The sequence below is a fragment of the Micropterus dolomieu genome, linkage group LG02 (assembly GCF_021292245.1).
Source record: "Micropterus dolomieu isolate WLL.071019.BEF.003 ecotype Adirondacks linkage group LG02, ASM2129224v1, whole genome shotgun sequence".
NCBI lineage: Eukaryota > Metazoa > Chordata > Actinopteri > Centrarchiformes > Centrarchidae > Micropterus > Micropterus dolomieu.
In genome coordinates, this window is record NC_060151.1 from 26,129,545 (window position 1) to 26,149,379 (window position 19,835).

At 40.1% G+C, this 19,835-nt stretch overlaps 1 protein-coding gene across 1 annotated transcript in view; it reads left to right on the plus strand.

The window, feature by feature from the left end:
• shank1 (SH3 and multiple ankyrin repeat domains 1) overlaps positions 1-19,835 on the plus strand; it is a 58,322-nt gene that overhangs the window by 15,335 nt on the left and 23,152 nt on the right. Inside the window, exons 5-14 of the mRNA XM_046042453.1 lie at positions 4,046-4,200; positions 4,963-5,130; positions 6,380-6,496; positions 7,156-7,233; positions 7,785-7,851; positions 8,105-8,274; positions 9,753-9,874; positions 10,482-10,630; positions 12,392-12,505; positions 14,340-14,415. Coding sequence (XP_045898409.1) covers positions 4,046-4,200; positions 4,963-5,130; positions 6,380-6,496; positions 7,156-7,233; positions 7,785-7,851; positions 8,105-8,274; positions 9,753-9,874; positions 10,482-10,630; positions 12,392-12,505; positions 14,340-14,415 — 1,216 coding nt within the window. The remainder of the gene's footprint in view (positions 1-4,045; positions 4,201-4,962; positions 5,131-6,379; positions 6,497-7,155; positions 7,234-7,784; positions 7,852-8,104; positions 8,275-9,752; positions 9,875-10,481; positions 10,631-12,391; positions 12,506-14,339; positions 14,416-19,835) is intronic.

Here is a 19,835-nt window from a genome sequence, read left to right on the forward strand (position 1 = left end):
CCAGACAAAGTTAATGAGGTGCATTGATGACATAGAATACTAAATGACAAAAAGGTTTAAATTCTAAAGATGGGTTCTCAGTTACAGGAATCAGGACTGCAAAATTTGGTTTACTTACTAACAGATTTACTATCTCACAGATTGTTTAAAGTTAACAAATAAGATGTTGTGCTTTTAGGAACAATATACAGAATTGTCTTTAAGACCCCTGTGAAAATGGAAGTACAATTATTTAAATAAATAGGTTTGAAGTTAAGGGTTTTCACTTCATTCAGCTCATTTCATTCATCCATCCATAATGGATGTACATTTGTTGCGAGGAAGATATATTACTATGATTACTGTAGACCAGGGCTATTCAATTACAGATTCGATTGGGCTGGATTTTAAAACCAGGACACAGAGATGGGCCAGACATTGGACATGTTGGACATGGGCCATCTCTCCTCCTCCCTCTGCTGCTGCTGCTGGTAGTCTGTCTCAGCCACCAGCTGAGTATAATGTGCCATATTTTAATGAAGGCCTACGTGGCAAACTAGGCTAAACAGTCACTAAAGACAGAGCTGTGCCTGTATAAAACTAAAACACAGCTGCCGTGGATTTGAGACTGAGCAGGTTAAAACAGAGCGTTTTGCGTGTTTATGCTTATTAAACAGGTGTGTTGGTAAAGTAATGGCGTTTTACTCGCTACGTTGTTATTGCACCATGTACTTAAGCTAACGAGAGTAGCTGTAGTCAATGTCCGCTGATCGGCTGGCTGACTTCGATCTGTGTGTGGAGGCGCTCTGCAGACACAGAGGAGCGGAGAGGCAGTTATGTTGAGCCTTGATTGGCGGTGATCGGTACAGCGCATGTGAAACTCAACAAAGATGAGAAGGAAAAGATATAGCTCACTCTTTAGCTACTTCCATACACTATACATGTAGGCCTAGTTTACTTTTGTTTTCGGGCCGCCAATTCAGTAGACTGTAGACTTTTCGTTCAGTGGGGGGGCCATAGGGGGGTCCAAGGTCTGTGTTGCAGGGGCACTGGTCCCTGTTGGCTTCCCCCCAAAACCGCCACAGCATCCATTAGATCCTTCCATACTCCACATACATCTACACACCCACATATGATCAAATCTCTTCTTTCATCTGTCTCTCTCTATTTATGCCTGTCCATCAAACATTCAAACATGTATTTGATATTCAACACCCCTAAGCGGGTTAACCATCTCCTCTCTGCTAGATTAGCAAGCCGGTAGCCAGAAGCTTTGTGACCTGTAGATCTGCTGCATAAACTCAACCTTTGAACTCTCTGCAAATAACAAACCTCCTCCATCCGTTTTCTGTCCTCAGCTCTGCAGTATGTTGGCCTAACACTTTGTCAAGGATCTGAGCCAGCGCTGTTCACAATTTGGTGGCTTTTCTCAGATCCTGTTAGTGCTTAGGGAGCACAGCAGACGGCTCATTTACAGTTTGGGTGTGCTGCTCTGTGTCACTCCAGCCGCTCTGGGAGCAAGTGTCAAAACACAAAACACAGCCTGTCATCAAGAGTGTGAAACACACTTCTACTTTATAACACCGGGGGGCAACAGAGAGCCCTGGTGAACCCACCTCACCAGCACAATCCACTCACATTGAATGGGAAAGACTGTGCGTGGCATATACACCTTACTGAAAATTATACTTCCAGTTATTGCTACTTTGGACATCAGGTTTTGATGGTGGGTCCTGTTTTGTGTGCTTAAGAGTCAAGGGTAGTGATCCTTTTTAAATTTGGATAGCATAATTAATTAATTTGAAAATATTAATTATATTGATGCAACAAACTTGCAACAAAACAGCTTAGGTTTGCTGTAAAACCCACAAAATCTATTAAAAAAGCTGTTAAGGATCATCCGTAATCTACAGAAAATAGAAAAAACAATGAGTTCAAATGATTTCCTCTTCTTTCTTGACTGTGAGGTAATGTCAAGGTGTTCCTACAGTCAATCCATGAACTATTAGGTCCTAGGTGTTAGGTCTTTGTAGAGCAAAGAGGCGATCAAAAGGTTCTGGGATGCAGATATTCCCAACTCTTTTTACATTTGACCTGCCTGTCTCTCTGAAACCCTTCATGCTTTCCCACCCAGCAGATGGTTCACACTGAGTGCCTTTAATAGGACATAAAACAATTCTACCATATTCAATGAGGCTCCTGTCAGTAGGGGCTCACTTCCATATCTGCCAAGGAAAGCTTAATGGGCATTCCCTAAGTCGTCCTGACATGGGAACTTCAGGGGAGCTGTAGTCAAAACATTCCCTCAAATTATTTGTACCTGATATCTACAGAAGGAGTTTGAAGATAAAAGCCCTCAGTCATTTGCCTCTTTGCCAAAAACTCTTGTCGCCATGGCAGCCAATGCTCTGTACCCTGTTTTTACTAGGAACACTTCAAATGCTTTTATTCTTCTAGATGCCATTGAACTTTCCTGCTGAAGAAGTTCAAGTGTGTTAAGTGAGGTTAAAAGGGTTTTGACACAACGTAGCTTTTATTATGAAATACTTTTAGTGAGCTTCTTTGTTGCTTTATTTGATATCAGTGTAATTGGCAAATTATCGGTGCATTTGTAGGAAAAACAGCCATGGTTGCGTTGCTGCCTGTAGGATGAAACCAGTCCTGGGAGGTAAATCTCCAGAGATGTTTTTATTTTGCCTGACATTTAGCATAGGTGAATTTGAAGATTTGCAGGAAACTTTACAGTTGTTTGAGTTGTCTCTGGGTGTGCGTTTTGGAATAAAACATGATTTAAGAATGACTGTGAATGTCAGAAACTGTACCTGAAAATCCCCTTTACATGTGAAACTGGCCTAAAACTCTAAAACTGAGATTGCCAACTTTATTACTTTCTTGCTAGATTTAGCAACTTTTAACACCGAGCTAGCTTTTGGGACTTCTTGGACTTTCCGTTGAAGAAAATCTCAGTGAATGTGCTCTCATGAGGCTGTGGCTCTGTAGAGAAAAGCTGCAGTACAGTTAGTCAACCAATCATCAGCAACACAGAAACATGAATGAGCTATGAATGTGTGCCTATTAAGGACCAGTCATTTATCCCTATATTGTCCAGGGAACTCCTTCTCTTTTAATTCTAAATGATTGAACTGACTATTAAAATTACAATGGGGAACATGGTAAACCTAACCTGATTAGTAATACAGCTGCATGTTGGCATTGTCATCGTGAGCATGTTAGCATGGCGACATTTGCATTTAGCTCAAAGCACCATTGTTATGCCTAAGTATAGTCAACGAGCAGCTAGCATAACTGAAGACTCGACTTGTTTATTTCATATTTAAAAATGTGGAGTTTGTGGAAGCAAAGCATTTTTTAATTTGATCAAACAAAAATCTATTCTGTGCTCAATAAAGGTATTTGCACGTTTGCTATTATCCATGTTAACGAACAATAATAACCCCTTTCACTCAGTTTTACTCATATGCCCGCTATTTTTCTGTGATCCAGTTCTCCCATTGCTCGCTCAGGAATGAGGCAAAAATAAAATTCGCAAAAAAGCATAGCAAGAAGAAGACTGCAAGGTAGAAAACACTGACTCATTGGCTTATTGATTGCAGCAGTGGAGCTTTAGGCTAAAAGCAAATGTCGCCATGCTAACATGCTCACAATGTACGATTTAAATTTTTTTTAAATCAACTTTGCCCATGTTTTATGAGGAAAGAAATGTTTTCAGCATTTTTGTTAGACCTCAAGGACACACAGAATGCATTTTGTTAAGAGACACTGAATGTAAACATAATCCACAGGGTATCGTTAACAAAGTAAGCTGCAACTTTGCAGCAAGGGGAAATAGCTGTTGTTCAAAAATATTACCTCAAAGCAAGGACAGAAGAGTTTAAACGTAAATTTATTGTTGAAACAGCTTTCCCACTGAGTGTTCAAGCAGCCCCCTAGGAGCAAACAATCTGGCCACAGTGCCCCAAATAATTAGAGTTTCAGACCCCTGCTCTAGGACAGACCATCTGACCATTAAAAACTTTATTTGAATCTCCGTGTGTGTGTCTGCCAGAGACTCCTCTGTCCCTGGCGGTGCAGTGTGAGCCGGGTGGAGGTGAGCCCATCCGGGTCCTGGTGGAGGGAGGGGCTCATATTGATTTCCGCGCCAAAGATGGACTCACATCGATACACAAGGCTGTTCGAGGCCACCGCCATACAGCCCTGCTGGTAAACATTCACACATGTTGTTGTCCTTTTATAGAACTGCTGTTATCTAATCATAACAAGTAATGAGTTTTCATTGTCATGCCATAAAAGGAGAAAATCCAACCAGCACCAGAGTATATATCTGCACTGGCTACTTGCACTGAAACTGATGCAGTGTTATCTTTATTTGTGTTACTGTATACGCAGACAAGCTGAAGACAGAATAAACAGACCCTCCCACTCAGCAATCCACACACATAAAGCACATGAACAATAAAAAAACCCAGTATTCTATTCAACCAGAGAGAAAAAAGACATTAAAATTCAGATTGCCTATTTACATTTACATTTTAGGCGTTTGTCCAGAATTTCAGCTCCCAAATCAGCAAGAAGACACGTACCTGTAAAAGAAGAAAGTCATTCAAGGGGAGATAATTGCATGTATTACATTGCCATAGTCCATGTTTTCCAAAAAGGAAAGAAACAGCTGCTAAACTCCATTAAGATTTACTGCAGACTCTGTTTGAATACATAATGCTCTCTAGTCTGAGGTGTTGCATGACCTCTCTGAACCCCGGCTATGTGTTCCCCTTACGATTTAAAATTCCATGAATATTCCTCGACTTGAAGTTGGAAACCACCTTAAGAGATTTCACCTTGCTACTTTTTTATTGTTGTGGTGTTTACTCTTTATAATTCTCCTTTATTGTTATCATTACTACCAGTATTTGAGAATGACATGCATATGAGGCTGACCTTTTCTCCTCCTGTGTCTTTCTGCAGGTCCTGCTGTCTCTGGGTGCGTCTCCAGACTATAAGGACCGAAGAGGGTTGACTCCGCTCTACCACACTGTGCTGACAGGGGGAGATACCTCCTGCTGCGAAACACTCCTTTACCACCGCGGCAAGCTGGGCATCAGGGATGAGAACGGCTGGGACGAGACACATCAGGTACGTGTGCTTTATTTGGGTCAAGTAAGATTTCAAGGGAATCCTCAGCGGGTCTTTAAAGGGCATTTGATTAGATTTTGGAAAAAAAAATAATCAGATATGGATCTGAATATAGAAAGTATTTAATTTCTTTATTTCTTGTATTATCTCCCATGTGCTGTTTATACAGTTAATTCTATACTAAATCAACAGCAAAGCGTTTGTTAGAGAGTGCTTGGGGCTAAATCTTCCAGTCTAATGGGGTCAGTGGCCTAATTTCTGTCTATTTGGGGGTTATGGTATAAAATCACTGGAAAAAAGTCCTTCCTTAGGGTGTTTGGGGTTTTAGTTTCTGTTTATTGTATTGCACACGTGTGCATGCCTCCTGTAATGTACCAGTGTACTCTGTGTTCCAGTGTCTGCGTATGTACATCATCTGTGTCTACGTCAAAAACCATTCATGCCATGAAACACTACACCTCTCATCTTTTATCTCGGACACCTTTCGCCCTTCATCCCACCCATCCTGCTTCTGTGGCTTCATAAACCAGCAGTGAAGTGGACAGAAAAATAAAGGTATTAGCCTCTTCGTCTCAGTGGGATCACCCACACGTCATCAGCATCTGTCGCTTCAGCTCTGCTATCCACTCGTGGCCTTCATCTTGTACTGTCTGTGTGTGTTGAGTTATGTTATGACTATGTTTTTTAATTTTTTAGACTGAAACTCATTATATCCCCAAAATACCCCACAAATTAATTTACAATTAATTTACATCCATTGTGAAGTTGTTGACCTAAAATTTGCTCAGTGACCTGATATGTGATTGTAATAGAGAGCTGCAGAAATCAGCATTTAATGTGGCCATGGGATAAATGACAATAACATAAATCACCTATGATTCAATAAAAACCATTAGTAGTTTTGATTTTCCATGTATGATGTTACTGTATGTACATTTCACTATAATGATAATTCTTGTTGTTTTAACTAAGATTATTGTTATTATTGGATCCCACTTTGTTCTCTCGCTCTCTGAGTTTGAAGGTGGTGTTAATTAAATACAGTGCCAATTTATAATTGTCACCATGTTCCTCTCTCTGTCACTGTCTCTTCTTCATCCTTGTTTGCTTCTCCACCTCTCTCTCTTTATTAAACCATGTAAATACTTTATTCTTTGGTTCATCCTGTTTTTGTTTTTTTTTTACCTCCTTTTCAAAATCTTCCTGCTGTCTCTCTCCCTCGTTCCATCACTCCTACATGCTCACTCAGGCCTGTCAGAATGGTAACTCGCAACATCTGGAGCACCTCCTCTTCTATGGGGCGGATTCTTCCTCCCAGAATGCATCTGGAAACACTGCCTTGCACATCTGTGCTTTATACAACAAGGTAGACTCACTTTACAGTAGGGAAAATGTTACGATAAAACATGTAAATTCTTTGAACATACGGTATAACAAAGTGAAAGCCACATAAATACTCTTTACCTTTGCTAAAGAAATTTTAGGTTCAGCCTGAATGCAAAACTGATTCAATTAGAGTAATTTGAAAAACATATAAACCTAAATCTGTATATGAATTTTACTTTGACTTGTATGAATAATATACTTTAAACATTATGTCAACAAACAGGTTTAAATTTGGCAAACTAGTTATTTCTGCCAAAGAGCTTCCATTCTTTTACATAACCTTCTTGGATTTTCACCCCACTTTGCTTTAAAAGCATGTTTCATAGAGTATTTGGTTACACTATTGGAAGGACTCCCTATAGATAGTTTGTAGAGTTTTTTAACAACTGTTTCATTTTGTCTGTAGATAAAATTATCAAGGTGTGACAATCCATGAACATACCCTAACCAAGATGTTATTTGTGCCCAAACCTAACCAAACCTAGAAAATAATATTATCTGTGAAACAGATAAATTGTTAAATCTCAACTAATAAGCTGATGAAATGTTACAAATGCTCTATGAACTATTTGTAGCAGAAATAAATAAAATTATTAAATTTTACAATTAATGTACATTAGTCAACACTGTTTGTTGCAGGAAAGCTGTGCACGAATTCTTCTCTACCGGGGAGCAAATAAAGACACAAAGAATAACAGTGGTCAGACCCCCTTTCAGGTAATGGCTGTGCCTGGCTGGGTAATTATGCATGTTGGGTGGTTGTATGGTTTAGTGTCTTATTAAGTTAACGTAGCAGAAAGTGCCAAGCCCTAATTTCACTTTAAACCATTATTGTGCTGCGATGCACACAGAGGTCCCAGGTGGCAGGATTGCATGTGACCTCTTAATCTGGATACATTAACTCTGTCAGTGCAGAAAAAGCCAGCTGGGGCAATCTGTTGCGTTTGTGCATGTGTGTGAGAGAGAGAGAAAACAAGAGAGGAGACAACAGGGAGAAAGCATTGAAATGTGTCTGATTGTGTGCTGACCTGTATAATTTGTAAAACAAAAGGTTAAAAAGCATTTGGGTTATGGTTGAAAGAATACGAAACTATGTTCTCACGTGAGAGCGCTCCTATGTTTTCTTTTGTTTTTTCAAGAAAACAACAAATTAATTATCCCCTGACATTGTAGTTGTAGATATCCTTGTTTGTTTCACCCTTTCATTTTGTGTATTTATTTGCCAAAAAGATTGTGTGTGTGTGTGTGTCTATGTGCGTTTTTATCAGGTGGCTGTTATGTCCGGCCATTTTGAGCTGGGAGAAATTATCAAAAACCACAGGGATACAGATGTGGGTGAGTAGCTGAGGTCTGGTCTGAATGTTTCATGCCGGTTTGGAGATATGTAATGTCCTTTAATGTAAGACATTTTACTAATCTGAAATGATGAATTGGCTCTTCAGGGTGGAAATTAGGCCATGAATAAAAAAAAAGGAAGAAGCAGTGAAAAAATAGAATATAGTACAAAGGAAAATTCGCATGTTGGAATATTAATTATGAAGAAAAACTTTACATTATGGTCTTTTTTTTGTCTCCCCTCACCTCCCAGTTCCCTTTGTGGAGTCTCCGAAGTACGCACCTCAGAGGCGGGAGAGTGCCCGGACGCTGACAATACCCCACCCTCATCCCTTCCTTCGTGCCAACAGTGATAGCAGCATGAACTTGCCAGATTGGATGGCAGTGCCCAATGCCCCGGGGACCAACATCGTCTCTGTGCAGGTGTGTGTGTTTGCAAAAGATGAGGATCAAACAGTAGTTGACAGACCTCACCTCGAGGTCCAATTAGTAGCTGTTCTGGAGCTTTTGACCTCTCAAAAGAATTCAGAGTTGCTCCTCTCTGAACACTAACACACTTTACTGATGTATTACAAAATAACTTGCGTAATGCCATAGATACTATCTCTACTAACTGATTTGCAAGTACAAAGTGCTCCTGAATATTATTGACTCCTTCTGAAGTAATCTAAGGAGATATTGAATGTATTTTAATAATTTCAGTATGCTGCAAAACACACACCAGAGATTTCTTAGTGCACAGATCATCATTATCTGGTATTGTTTAAGTAATGTTTTTAAATGCTAAATACATTTAATACATAAACAATCAGTCACTTAACAACATGTAGTAATACTGTATTCAATTGTATTAAACACATGGAAGCAAAACAAAGGACACAATAGCAAGTAGCAGACACATAACAAGCCTAATTGGGAGGTTTTATCCACTTAGTAATAGTCCACTGTAAGTTTGTTATTTTCTTGGACAGAAATTGTGTTTGGTGCTTCTAAATATGCTTGCTTTCTGATGTCTGTTTAATTGTAGATTTTGATTCTTCCAATAAAAGAAGAGCTAAGGGTAGATCAGTACTTTTCTTTAAAACTGACAGCCTGGAGAAATAGTTAATGCCCAGATAATGACTGTTTCCACTGCACAGGTGGAGGCCTGAGCAGCTGCATCCCAACAATTCAGAAACAGAAAATATAAAATTTGAAGGGACATTATACAACATATTGGATGACCTTTGCCAACCTCTAGTGGTTAACACTATTAACTGCAGCAACTTCCATCTCCCTTTCTCGCATAAGCTGTCCATGTACATGTATTTTAGTTTTTATTTACTATGTAGAGGAAAATAAGTCATGAAGTCACAAGCTTTTGCCCTTGAGTGACTGCCCATACACATGCGACATCATGAAATAAAATTACATAATTTATGAGAATTTTATTATATTTATAATTTTATGAATGTTTAGGTTATCGTCTGTAAACATTATGTGCTCTTAAAAGCAAATCAATGGCAAGAGAGTAGTCAGAGAAAGTTGTCATAGTGGCAGAGAAGAAGAGCCAGTAGTTAATAAATGATTAGAAAAATGCACTGAAGTTAGTATTACTAGTAACCAAAATGAATGTATTATATAAAATTTTAAGAAAAAGAACAAAAACAGCATCCAAAATAAACAATTCCTGTAATCACAACATTGCAGGTTATTGTGGTCCAATGTGTACATGTACACAATATGGTAGAAAGACTGTACACATATTGCAAGTAGAGTTGTACTTTTTACATAAATATGTCCTTGTACAATTTTTCAATATTATAATGGTAATGCTAAATCATAAACTGTATATTGTATGTACCTTTACATATAACCATCTTTAATGAAACAACACCTTTCTCCCTCTCTGTCTCTCACAGGGCTATAAGCATACAGGAACCCTGCGGAGCTCCAGCAGTCCCAGAGGGGCGAGGACGCGTTCCCCGTCCCGAGGGAGGATTGGAGACAAGGAGGACCGGAGCAGGCAGAGTCGGAGACAGGGGTGAGTGGCAAAGGCTGAACCAGAAGAACCTCTCTTCCACTTCTCTAAGTGCATAATACTGTAGGTTCATCTAGGACGGTTAAGTTACATTTGAGACTTTCTACTAGATGTCTGAAGGTCCTAAAATAGTCCTTAACGTGAAGGTGAATTACCTGAGTCAAGGTGCTAAAAGGATTTACAAAAGTGGTTAAATGGTTTTTGAAAATAAAAGTTTCTGTGGTGCAATAGTTAATTTCCCTGGAACAAATGGTTTTGTAGGGTTAGGTAGAGTTCTCTGAAGATCTGTAATAAGAATGATTAGAATTTTCTGAAACAACAAACAAACAAAAAATGTCTGTCTGACTTAAAATAAGTTGTATTATTACTTCTGACAAGGAGAATTCAATATGTTAAGTGAATGTACAGTGTGACCAAATAGAGAACCCTGGACTGTTTAGGCAAATTTTCTCACAAACCGGCTGACAAAGTCTTAAAAATACTCAGATTTCTTTCTCTCAAACAAAGTAAGTATTGCATTTAGGAATTTAGTGACCTATACAAAGAAGGCTATGAGTTTTTAACTGCAGTCTCCAATCATCCGCCCCACCTTCTGCTCCCTCCCATCCAGGCCTGCTCCAGCCAGCACAGTTGGGCAAACCGCTGGCCAGCGAAGACGCCTCTACAGCGCTGTCCCAGGACGAGTCTTTGTAGCTACTCGAGCGCACTCTGCCCAGGGAGAGCGAGAAATCAGCTTTAATAAGGGAGACAGGGTCAAAGGTGAGTATATTTCATTTGTCTTTCATGTGAATTCAAAACGTCTGTCTTGTTGGGAGTCACTGTTTGTGATGCTGTTTACACCTGGTACTAACATGACTGCAATGAAACTGTGATGTTCTCCTCTTTCAGGCCACCTCCAGAGGTGTGTGAAGGGCATTTTCCCCTTTAAAAAGAACATGTAAATGAAATAAATCTCCACATGTATCAGAAAGGCAACTCTGACATCCACACACTTGTAAAAATGAAATGAAGGCATATTCAGAAACTGGCAAAACAACATTTAAAAGATATAAATGTAACAGGAGGTTACATGTACAGTAGTCCCTCTCTGTTTGGGGCGCTGGCATAGCCCCAAATTATTCAGTATAATATGTAAGCTGCTGACTGCAGGGGTTTAATCATTCCAGAGTTGTGATTTAATTAGCAGCTTTTAAGCTAACACCATTTAGCTAACTGATGAAGTATTTTGGACATGATGTGAGATGCTGCATCACAAGAATATTAAGTTTATCTGCCTGACATTAGCTAATATTACACTGGCGAACAACACCATTGCTAATACTATCATCCAAAACAAACAGTTACAGCATTGGCTTATTATGGTGTTTTGGCTAACAGCCCTAACATTGACATTAACATTATCGAACAAATGCCTACTTTCACATCTTGCAGACACAGGGCGCAGGATGCCACACGATCATCCCATTGATGTTTTATTTATAGCCACCTGACTAATGTAAGTCCAACATTACATTCACTCTTTTTTTAAGCTCTGGTAGGCCTACAGATTTTCTGTGTTTGTTTTCCGCCTACAAGTTATATGAAAACATGGCTGATGACAAGTTCAACCATTCAGACCAAGTTTGGACTGGAAAACCAAAGCAATAAATAAGCTGTGTTGGGCTACAGAATTGTTACTAGCGAACATAGTGATATGATAGTAAACTATCATGTTAACAAAGCTTGGAGATGTTGAGCATTCCCACCAAAACTGCAGATGGATGGACTTCTAGCCTACAAAGCTTTACACAACCCCTCATCAAACCACAACCTGTTGTTTTCACACTTTGGTTATTGTACAGATTAAACAATCACTATCAATAATAATCAATAATATAATAATAATAATGTCAATCAGTAAGCTTTAGAGGTGCTGTAATATACATTTTGTACATTTTGACATTGTAATGACTGACAGCTGTTTACACTGCTGTCAGTCATTACAACAGACACATATGACTCCAAGCAAAAAATTCCCTAAATATCTAAACTATTGCTTTAAGAATCTCTTGAAGCAGTGAGTTGACTAACATTGTTAAACAACCCCAACAATATACTTAAAAAAGACAAATGACTCAAGTCTGGCAGGAGATGCATGTTAACACCAGGTGTAAAAGGGATCTTTCGGTCTTAGAGACAGATCAGTACCCAGGCCAGGATCTAGAGTGTCTTCAGATCAGTTTGTAGAATGGCCATGTCCTAACATGTGTGTAAGGTCTCTATATATGTTTGTATTCAATGTCTGCAGGTATGAATATGTGTGTGTTTGTGAGTGAGTCTAAGGTGTTGCCAGGTATGTATGTCTTGGTGAGTATGTAGGAGGTTTGCATGTCTGTGTGTGGGTCTACATGATTTGTTTTCTGTCAGTATAATGTTGTTGTCTTTTTGCGTGTGTTAATTTCTCATTGGTGTGTGTGTGTTGGAGCATGTGTAGTGTTGCCTTTTCCTGACATGCTGCTCTTTCCTGCTCCCCCCCTCTAGTGTTGAGTGTTGGCGAAGGCGGATACTGGGAGGGGACGGTCAGGGGTCGCACAGGTTGGTTCCCCTCTGACTGTGTAGAGGAAGTGATGCTTCGAAGCCAAGACAACCGATCAGGTGAGCGCCACCAGTTACACACACTCAGCAGGCTCATCCTGAAAAACATCCAGCATCACTTCAATAGGAAAAAACACACCTTTTAGCAATGAGTTTCACACCTCCCCTCCTATGCATTAAAACGAAATTAATCTCTCACAAAAGTCTGATGAGGAGTTATGATGCTAGTTTCGGTGTTTTGTAACCTTGCAGATTGGAAACAATAAGCTATGTTAATATATAAAGTATTAGTTTTGGGAAATACCCTTATTATGGGGGTTATGAAGTGGACTATTTCTTGGCTGGAGGCAGTAACCTCTTAAAATCTCTGCTGGTTGCCTGGACACCTCATGGTGATGACAAACTTCAGGAAGTTGCTGCTCTGTGCCAAGAAATAGTTGAGCACACAACCCCCTGCAGAATGATAATGTGCCCTTTTAACACCCCAGTTTTTTTATCCGATTAAAAAAGAAAGTTATACCTTGTCATTAGTGCGCTTTAGTACTGGTAGGCCGATTTTTCCACCTTTGGACAGAAACAAACTAGCTGTTTCTCCCGGTTTCAAGTATTCATATTTACCGTGCAGACACAAGAGTGGTACCAATCTTCTTTTTTTCCGCTAAATTCTTAAATTTGAGAAGCTGAAACTAAGTAATATTTAGAATTTTATTTAACATTTACATTTTCTCATTTGGGGTGGCGCGGTGGTGCAGTGGTTAGCACTGTCGCTGCACAGCACCGGTTGCCCCGGCCTTTCTGTGTGGAGTTTGCATGTTGTCCGCGTGGGTTCTCTCCGGGTGCTCCGGCTTCCTCCCACGCAGGCTAGGTTAATTGGTGTCTCCAAAATTGTCCTTAGGTGTGGATGTGAGTGTGAGTGGTTGTTTGTCTATGTGTGGCCCTGCGATGGACTGGCGACCTGTCCAGGGTGTATCCCGCCTTTCGCCCAATGTAAGCTGGGATTGATGACCCACGTTCGCAGGATAAGCGTTTGACGATGGATGGATTTACTCATTTGGCAGACACTTTATCCAAAGCAACTTCCATTTGAGGAACAACATACATACATCAACAGAGCATCAATACAGCAAGAGATCTACAAGTGACAATACATAGTAGTAAGAGCAGCAATAAATATGAGTAAGAGCTATTAGAACATATGGCAAAATAGGTAATTACCTAGGGAAAGAAGTAAGAGTTAACGAAATAGTGCAATACAAGATAATTGTAAGGGGAGAGAAGAAGAGCACAGGAAGTGCATGTTAGAGGTGTTAAAAGAAGAAGTGTTCTCGGAAGAGATGAGTGTTCAAGAGCTTCTTGAAGTAAGAGAGGGACGCCCCTGCTCTGATGGTGTGTGGTAGCTTGTTCCACCATCGTGGTGTCACAGATGAGATTGCCCTGTGTGTAGGGATGGCAGAGCCAGGCGGCGTTCGTTGGAGGAGCGCATTGGCCGAGAAGGAACGTAAGCTTGTATTGTGGAGTTTAGGTAGATGGGTGCAGACCCAGTTGTCACTCTGTATGCAAGCATTAGTGACTTGAATTTAATTTAGGTGGCCATGGGTAGCCAGTGGAGGTTGCTGAGTAATGGAGTGACATCAACAAATGTCTTAAGCCATTAAAACAATTGGTTATCAAGATTTTTTGATTTTCTGTTAGCCAGTCAGTTTACTAGTTGTTTCCACACAAATATACATATTAATTTTAGGTTTAGTTTGCAGGTCTGCTGTCAGCTGATAAAAGTGATATTCTCCTGTGATGTTAATATTTTATTGTAAAAGTAATACAATAACTGAACAGTAGCTGAATAGATTTAATGCAGGTGCAACCATGCTGATGTCCCTGTGATTTTATGTTTCAGAGAGCCGTGGAGAACGAGCCAAAAGGCTGTTCCGCCATTACACTGTGGGATCCTATGACAGCTTTGAAGCTCCCAGGTAAGAGTTTCAAGTTTTATTCAAAGAAGCACAGGAGGGGCAAAAATTAATAAAGAGCCCTGCTTCAGCTCACACGGATTGTGGTGGGGTTCATTTAGGGTAAGGTTACACCAGAGTGGCAATTCACCTACCAGAGGGGCATTTGAGCTGAACACAACGGCACTTCGGGGCACTTGGGCTGACAGCAGAAGCATTTAGATGCTTCAGTGCCTGTTTGGTGTGACATTAGGACCAGAATGAAGCATGAAAGTATCCCATTAGGCCAAACTCACATGCTGGTTAAATAAAGGTTAAGAGACGGGCAGTTTGACATTCAGATCATTATTCAGATTAGAGTCAGCAAGGACTGTTTTCTACCATCGGCCACAGAACAGCTCTACAGAGGCAAGAAGGGGTTGTCTGCCTTGCTAAAGAGCATAATGTAACTTGTCCTCCATCCTCCCAAGGAGCACTTCAAATCAAATTGACAACCTATTCATTATGACCCTTCTGCTCCAGTGTTTAGACACAGCACATGTTGAGAGGGGATTTGTTTGTACGGTAGCATACTGTATACATCTATCTGGATAAGATGATTCATGTAGTGATTCATATGTTGGTACTTTGATTTGTGTGATGGGTTGTGAGTGATTCATGCGGTAGGATGACTAAGTGTGAGGGTTCACTGCCTCAGGTCTAGAAGCTGATCCGCCTGCTTTCATACTGGAGTCATCCTTAGGGCACAGGTTTACCAGCCATATTCTGACTTGCTGGTTTTGCTGAATTTAGTAAGTCTCTTCCTTTTGTATGTCTGCTTGTTGGCTCTGAGGTGCAAAGTCTTGTTGCCAAGCTGCAGTTTTTAGGTGGGATGAACTTGTCAGTGATAAAGAAGGTGCTTTCAGACCACTTTGATGACTAAGTCTGAGATTTCTTTATGTTGACAGATGTTATGTAATCACCCGGTCATCATAACTGCCCTCAATGACCAAACTATCTGAACTGATGCACATTAATACTGTATCATTGGACTAACCAACCAACAGCTGAGATCTTTAACTTTTAATAGAAGGTCATTATGCGTCTTGCCCTGATACAGACATCCACCCATTGCAACTTAATCAGTGTGGGAACATTACCAGAAAACGGTTCCTATTGAGCTTTTTGAGCATAGACCCAGAACGGAAACTTTGCTATCTCTTCTGTGGAGGAGATCCGTTGACACATGAGTGGGGAAAACTCTCCTGTATTTACTTTGGATGTGTGACTTCTCCTCGTTAACTCAGCCTAATACAATGTCATTCCCTTTAATGCCTTGCATCTGCATCGTGGCGAACACAGCGTCGCTTTGAGGCAAACTAATTTCAGCATCCGTGACTTGGACTGAGCAAAGAGAGAATTATTTACATAGAAAAAAGGCCATTATCAATCACATGTATTATTTACACGAAGTCCTGCCTTCTGCCTCTCTCTCCGTCTTTTTCCCCCTCTTTCTCACTCATCATCCTTCTTTATCATTCCTCAACCTTTTCTTTCAGGCATGCTATTTTTTTGTGATTCATGTTTTCCTTTCTCTTTATCTCCCAGTAACTCTGTTTCTCTCTTGCACATGCACAAAGTATCATTTATTATTTAAATGCTGTTCATCAACAGTGGCATTTCATGCTAGGGTCTCACTCAGCCATGCAAACTCATGCACGTGTATTTTTACACACATGCTAACACACACATCATGGATAATTAAAGCCGTGTACTGCAGCATAGACGGAGCCCAAGACTGTTTGTTTGGCCAGGCAAGCATGGCTGACTCAGAGCCGCCCTCACATGGGCCTACTTTCACAGCCTTTATCACTACATGTAATATCTCACCTATCCCTCCTTTCATCCCTTTATATTTGGCCACATCTCCTGACCATCTCTGCATCCCTCCCTCGCTTTCTATTCATCACTGTATTGCTAACCCCCCTGTACTTTTTTAATTTTATTTCTATCACCCTATCTCCCCTGTGGTGTCTCCATCTGGAGGTCAGACAGTGAAGGGCACTCTACAGGGAGAGGGGGGTTGGAGAGAGGGATGAAGAGCTTGAAAGAAGGAACAAAGGCTTACTCTGTTTACAAATGGGTGAAAAGAGACATATGCATAGCTTTTTGTGCAAGCAACAGGGGGCCAAAACAGGTTAGAAAAAAGCGTGAAGAAGGATGCCCTCTGCAATGTTTCTTCGTTCTGTCTGTAAAGACCAAAGCGAGACCAATATTAATTTTCAAGGCTCCTATGATACTGATTTTATTTAGGGATGACATTGTCGGTCAGTTTGTCCACCACTTTGGTCAGGACCAGTTTGTACAGACATTTATGGTTTCCAGACGATTAACCCTAATGGTGTTGGTGATCCCCCAACTTCTCATCTAATACCATCAGGTAAAAAAATGTATTTCTCAAATACTTAAGTTTTTAATAACATTCAGCCTTAGCTGTAGCCTAATTGTTTAGTGCACATTAGCAACTGTTAGCATGCTAAAATGCTACACTAAGATGGTGAACGTGGTACCTGCTAAACATCGGCATGTAAGGATTGGTATAGTGAACATATTAGCATGCTGATGTTAGCATTTAGCTCAAATCACAGCAGAGGAAAGCCAGCGCCCACGTGCCAAAAACTGCAGTTCATTGAATGGCCACTTGAGGCTGGCTCCAAAAGCAAGACAAAATACTCGACTTGACTTTGACTTGGTATTCATGACTTGAGACTTGACTTAGACTTGAGACAGATGACTTGAAAATGACCTGATTTTTTTTTTATTAAATACTTGCATTCGCTTATTCTAACGTTTGCGGCATAATCCTGCAACCATGTGTGCTTTCACATAGAAGTCGGGATCTCCGTAACCAGCGGCGTATAAAAAGACCATTAACGTTATGTGTACAACACAGACATTCAAGGATTATGTTGTAGATATTGATGACAGTATAAAGAAAAGAACAGCGGTGTGGAAGGTCTGCAGCTCAAAAATCAGTGACACAACACCCACAACATCCAACTTCATCCGTCACTACAGAATCCATAAAGAAAGGTACGTTAGGTGACTGTGGCTTTTTAGCCAACTTATAGGCTCGTCGAACACATAGAAAGCTAGCGTTAAGTTAAAGCTACACCCAGTTGTCAGAGAAGCCCAAAACCATGCATTTACTTCAAAGGGTTCAAGAACTACATTCAATTTACTTTGGATATGCCTTGAACAGGCGTTTGCATGAATTTTATTGGAATGGTAAGAAGTTAACCAACTTTACAGCAGAATAAGACATACAGCCTGGTACAAATCCCTGGTACAAAAAACAAATGGTTTTGATCTATAATTTCCCCCTTCATGCCAACTGTGCAGGGGCTGAATTTGTATATAACTCACTCGTAAATTATATTAAGGCTTAAAGTTATGCGTAGTTAAGAGTGTGCTGCTTTGAGTGACAGGTAGATGCCCTCTCAGGTGGCTAGCATTCCATTCGTTAGAGGAAGAGTGTATATAAGCCTGCTATTGTTACAATGGAGTTTTTTGATCAATTCCTCGCATTAGCCCAATGTCGTCTCTATTAAACAGGGACATCTTATCTGTCTGACTCTCTGACCCTCTGTCCTGCCCACAACCTGTCATGACAGCTGAGTATATTCTGTTGCCTCGTTTTAGAGCACAAGACAAGCCATGACATAATAACAAGGCATGAAAACTGAAACCTGGCAATCAGCAAAATTAACTGCTTTAACTTGATAATATAGTGTGACAATTACATTAATAAGAACACAACGAGTGAGACATATGATGACTTGGAAAACCATCAGTGACAAATGACAAACAAATGGAGAATTCTTATGTTAATCTGCCATGTCCCTCCACCTCAGATGTACTGTATTTAATCATCCGCCCCTCTGCTCCTTGTCCTTCAACCATCACAGACTTTTTTTCTCTTTGGATGGCTGCATTGATATTCCGCACCTTGTCTCTTTTTTAACCATATTAGAAAGGTCTTCAACTGGCAAAGTCAAGTCAGTCAGTTAGTCATAAGACATGCTCGACTATTTGGGTCTGATCAAACCTCATCAGAGTTGAAAATATTTTCTTCAAATATGGTCTATTCTGCAGTGAACAGCATCCAAATGATAAACCAAGGAAAACTATTGACTTCAACCACTGATGACCTCCTTTTCTGAAAGAAGGTCATCAGCCAATTGCCTATGGTAGCTGAACGAGCTCATCACACTGCAACCTCAGAAAACATATGCAAATAAAAAAAACCCCAGTAAATGAATAAAACATGTTTTTTCACTTTGACAAAGTAAGCATTTTCTGCAAATACAGAAAACACAAGTTAATACAGAAATACTGCAAGTTGTACACAACACGATGGACTCTACAAAGTGTCCACTTGTCAGTTAACAACTTTAATTTAAATTTGAACTGTTTGAAGTGTTAATCAGCTTTTGGTGACCACCAGAAACATCTGCTGTGTAACTTTATTTTGTTTTTTGTGTATGACTTGCAGCATTGCTTTATTTGCTTTTGATTTCATATTTGCAACATGCTACTCTATGCTGCTTATGTGTTGTCAAATTGGTGGATGTGTGCAATAATTTATTTCTATGACATATGTGATGTCAAATTGCAGTGCTTTGAACTCTCTGTGCCTCCATAATTGCCCCAGTCACAAAACTTACAGCAAAATGCATTTACAGTAAATGAATTTTGTTGTTCATTGAAGTGAGAACTTACCTTATCTATGAGTTTGCATAACTGTGATGAACAACATACATACGTACTTATTAATTTATATTCTCATAGTAATATAACCATTGTCTTACAGCATTTGAGAGAAATGTTTTAGCTGCATTTGCAAGAAGTTTAGTTTTAAACTAGCTTACAAAAGGCTTCTCATACTATTCTCAATAAAAGAGATGGACGCTATAAACTATTATCAGATCTCTGTGTCATTGCCACATATGTACTGAGTAACTGTACACAATCTGTACACAGCCCCCATTAGGGCATTTTTGGCCAACAGTGGGTCAAATTAGCACACACAGTTTGGAAGAATGCTAAAAACTGCTGTTGTGGTTTGTTGCATTGTCTCTTTCATTGTGCATATATCACATAAAAGTTGTTTGATTTCAGACATGTATGACTTCACCTTACTTGACTTTTGGGCTGGAATTTGAAACAAGAGATAGACAACAGTGTGTGTTCAGGTTTGGCCATGATAGATACACAGATGCGCACACACACACACACACACACACACACACATACTGTAATACAGGACACATTAGGCAGACACACAGATACACATAAACACAATCATGTGGACCTTCTGTCTTGTTTGCGCTCCTGCTCCCTCCCTCACCCCCCCCCCCCCCCCCCCCCCCCCCCCCCCCCTCCACACACAAACACACATACTG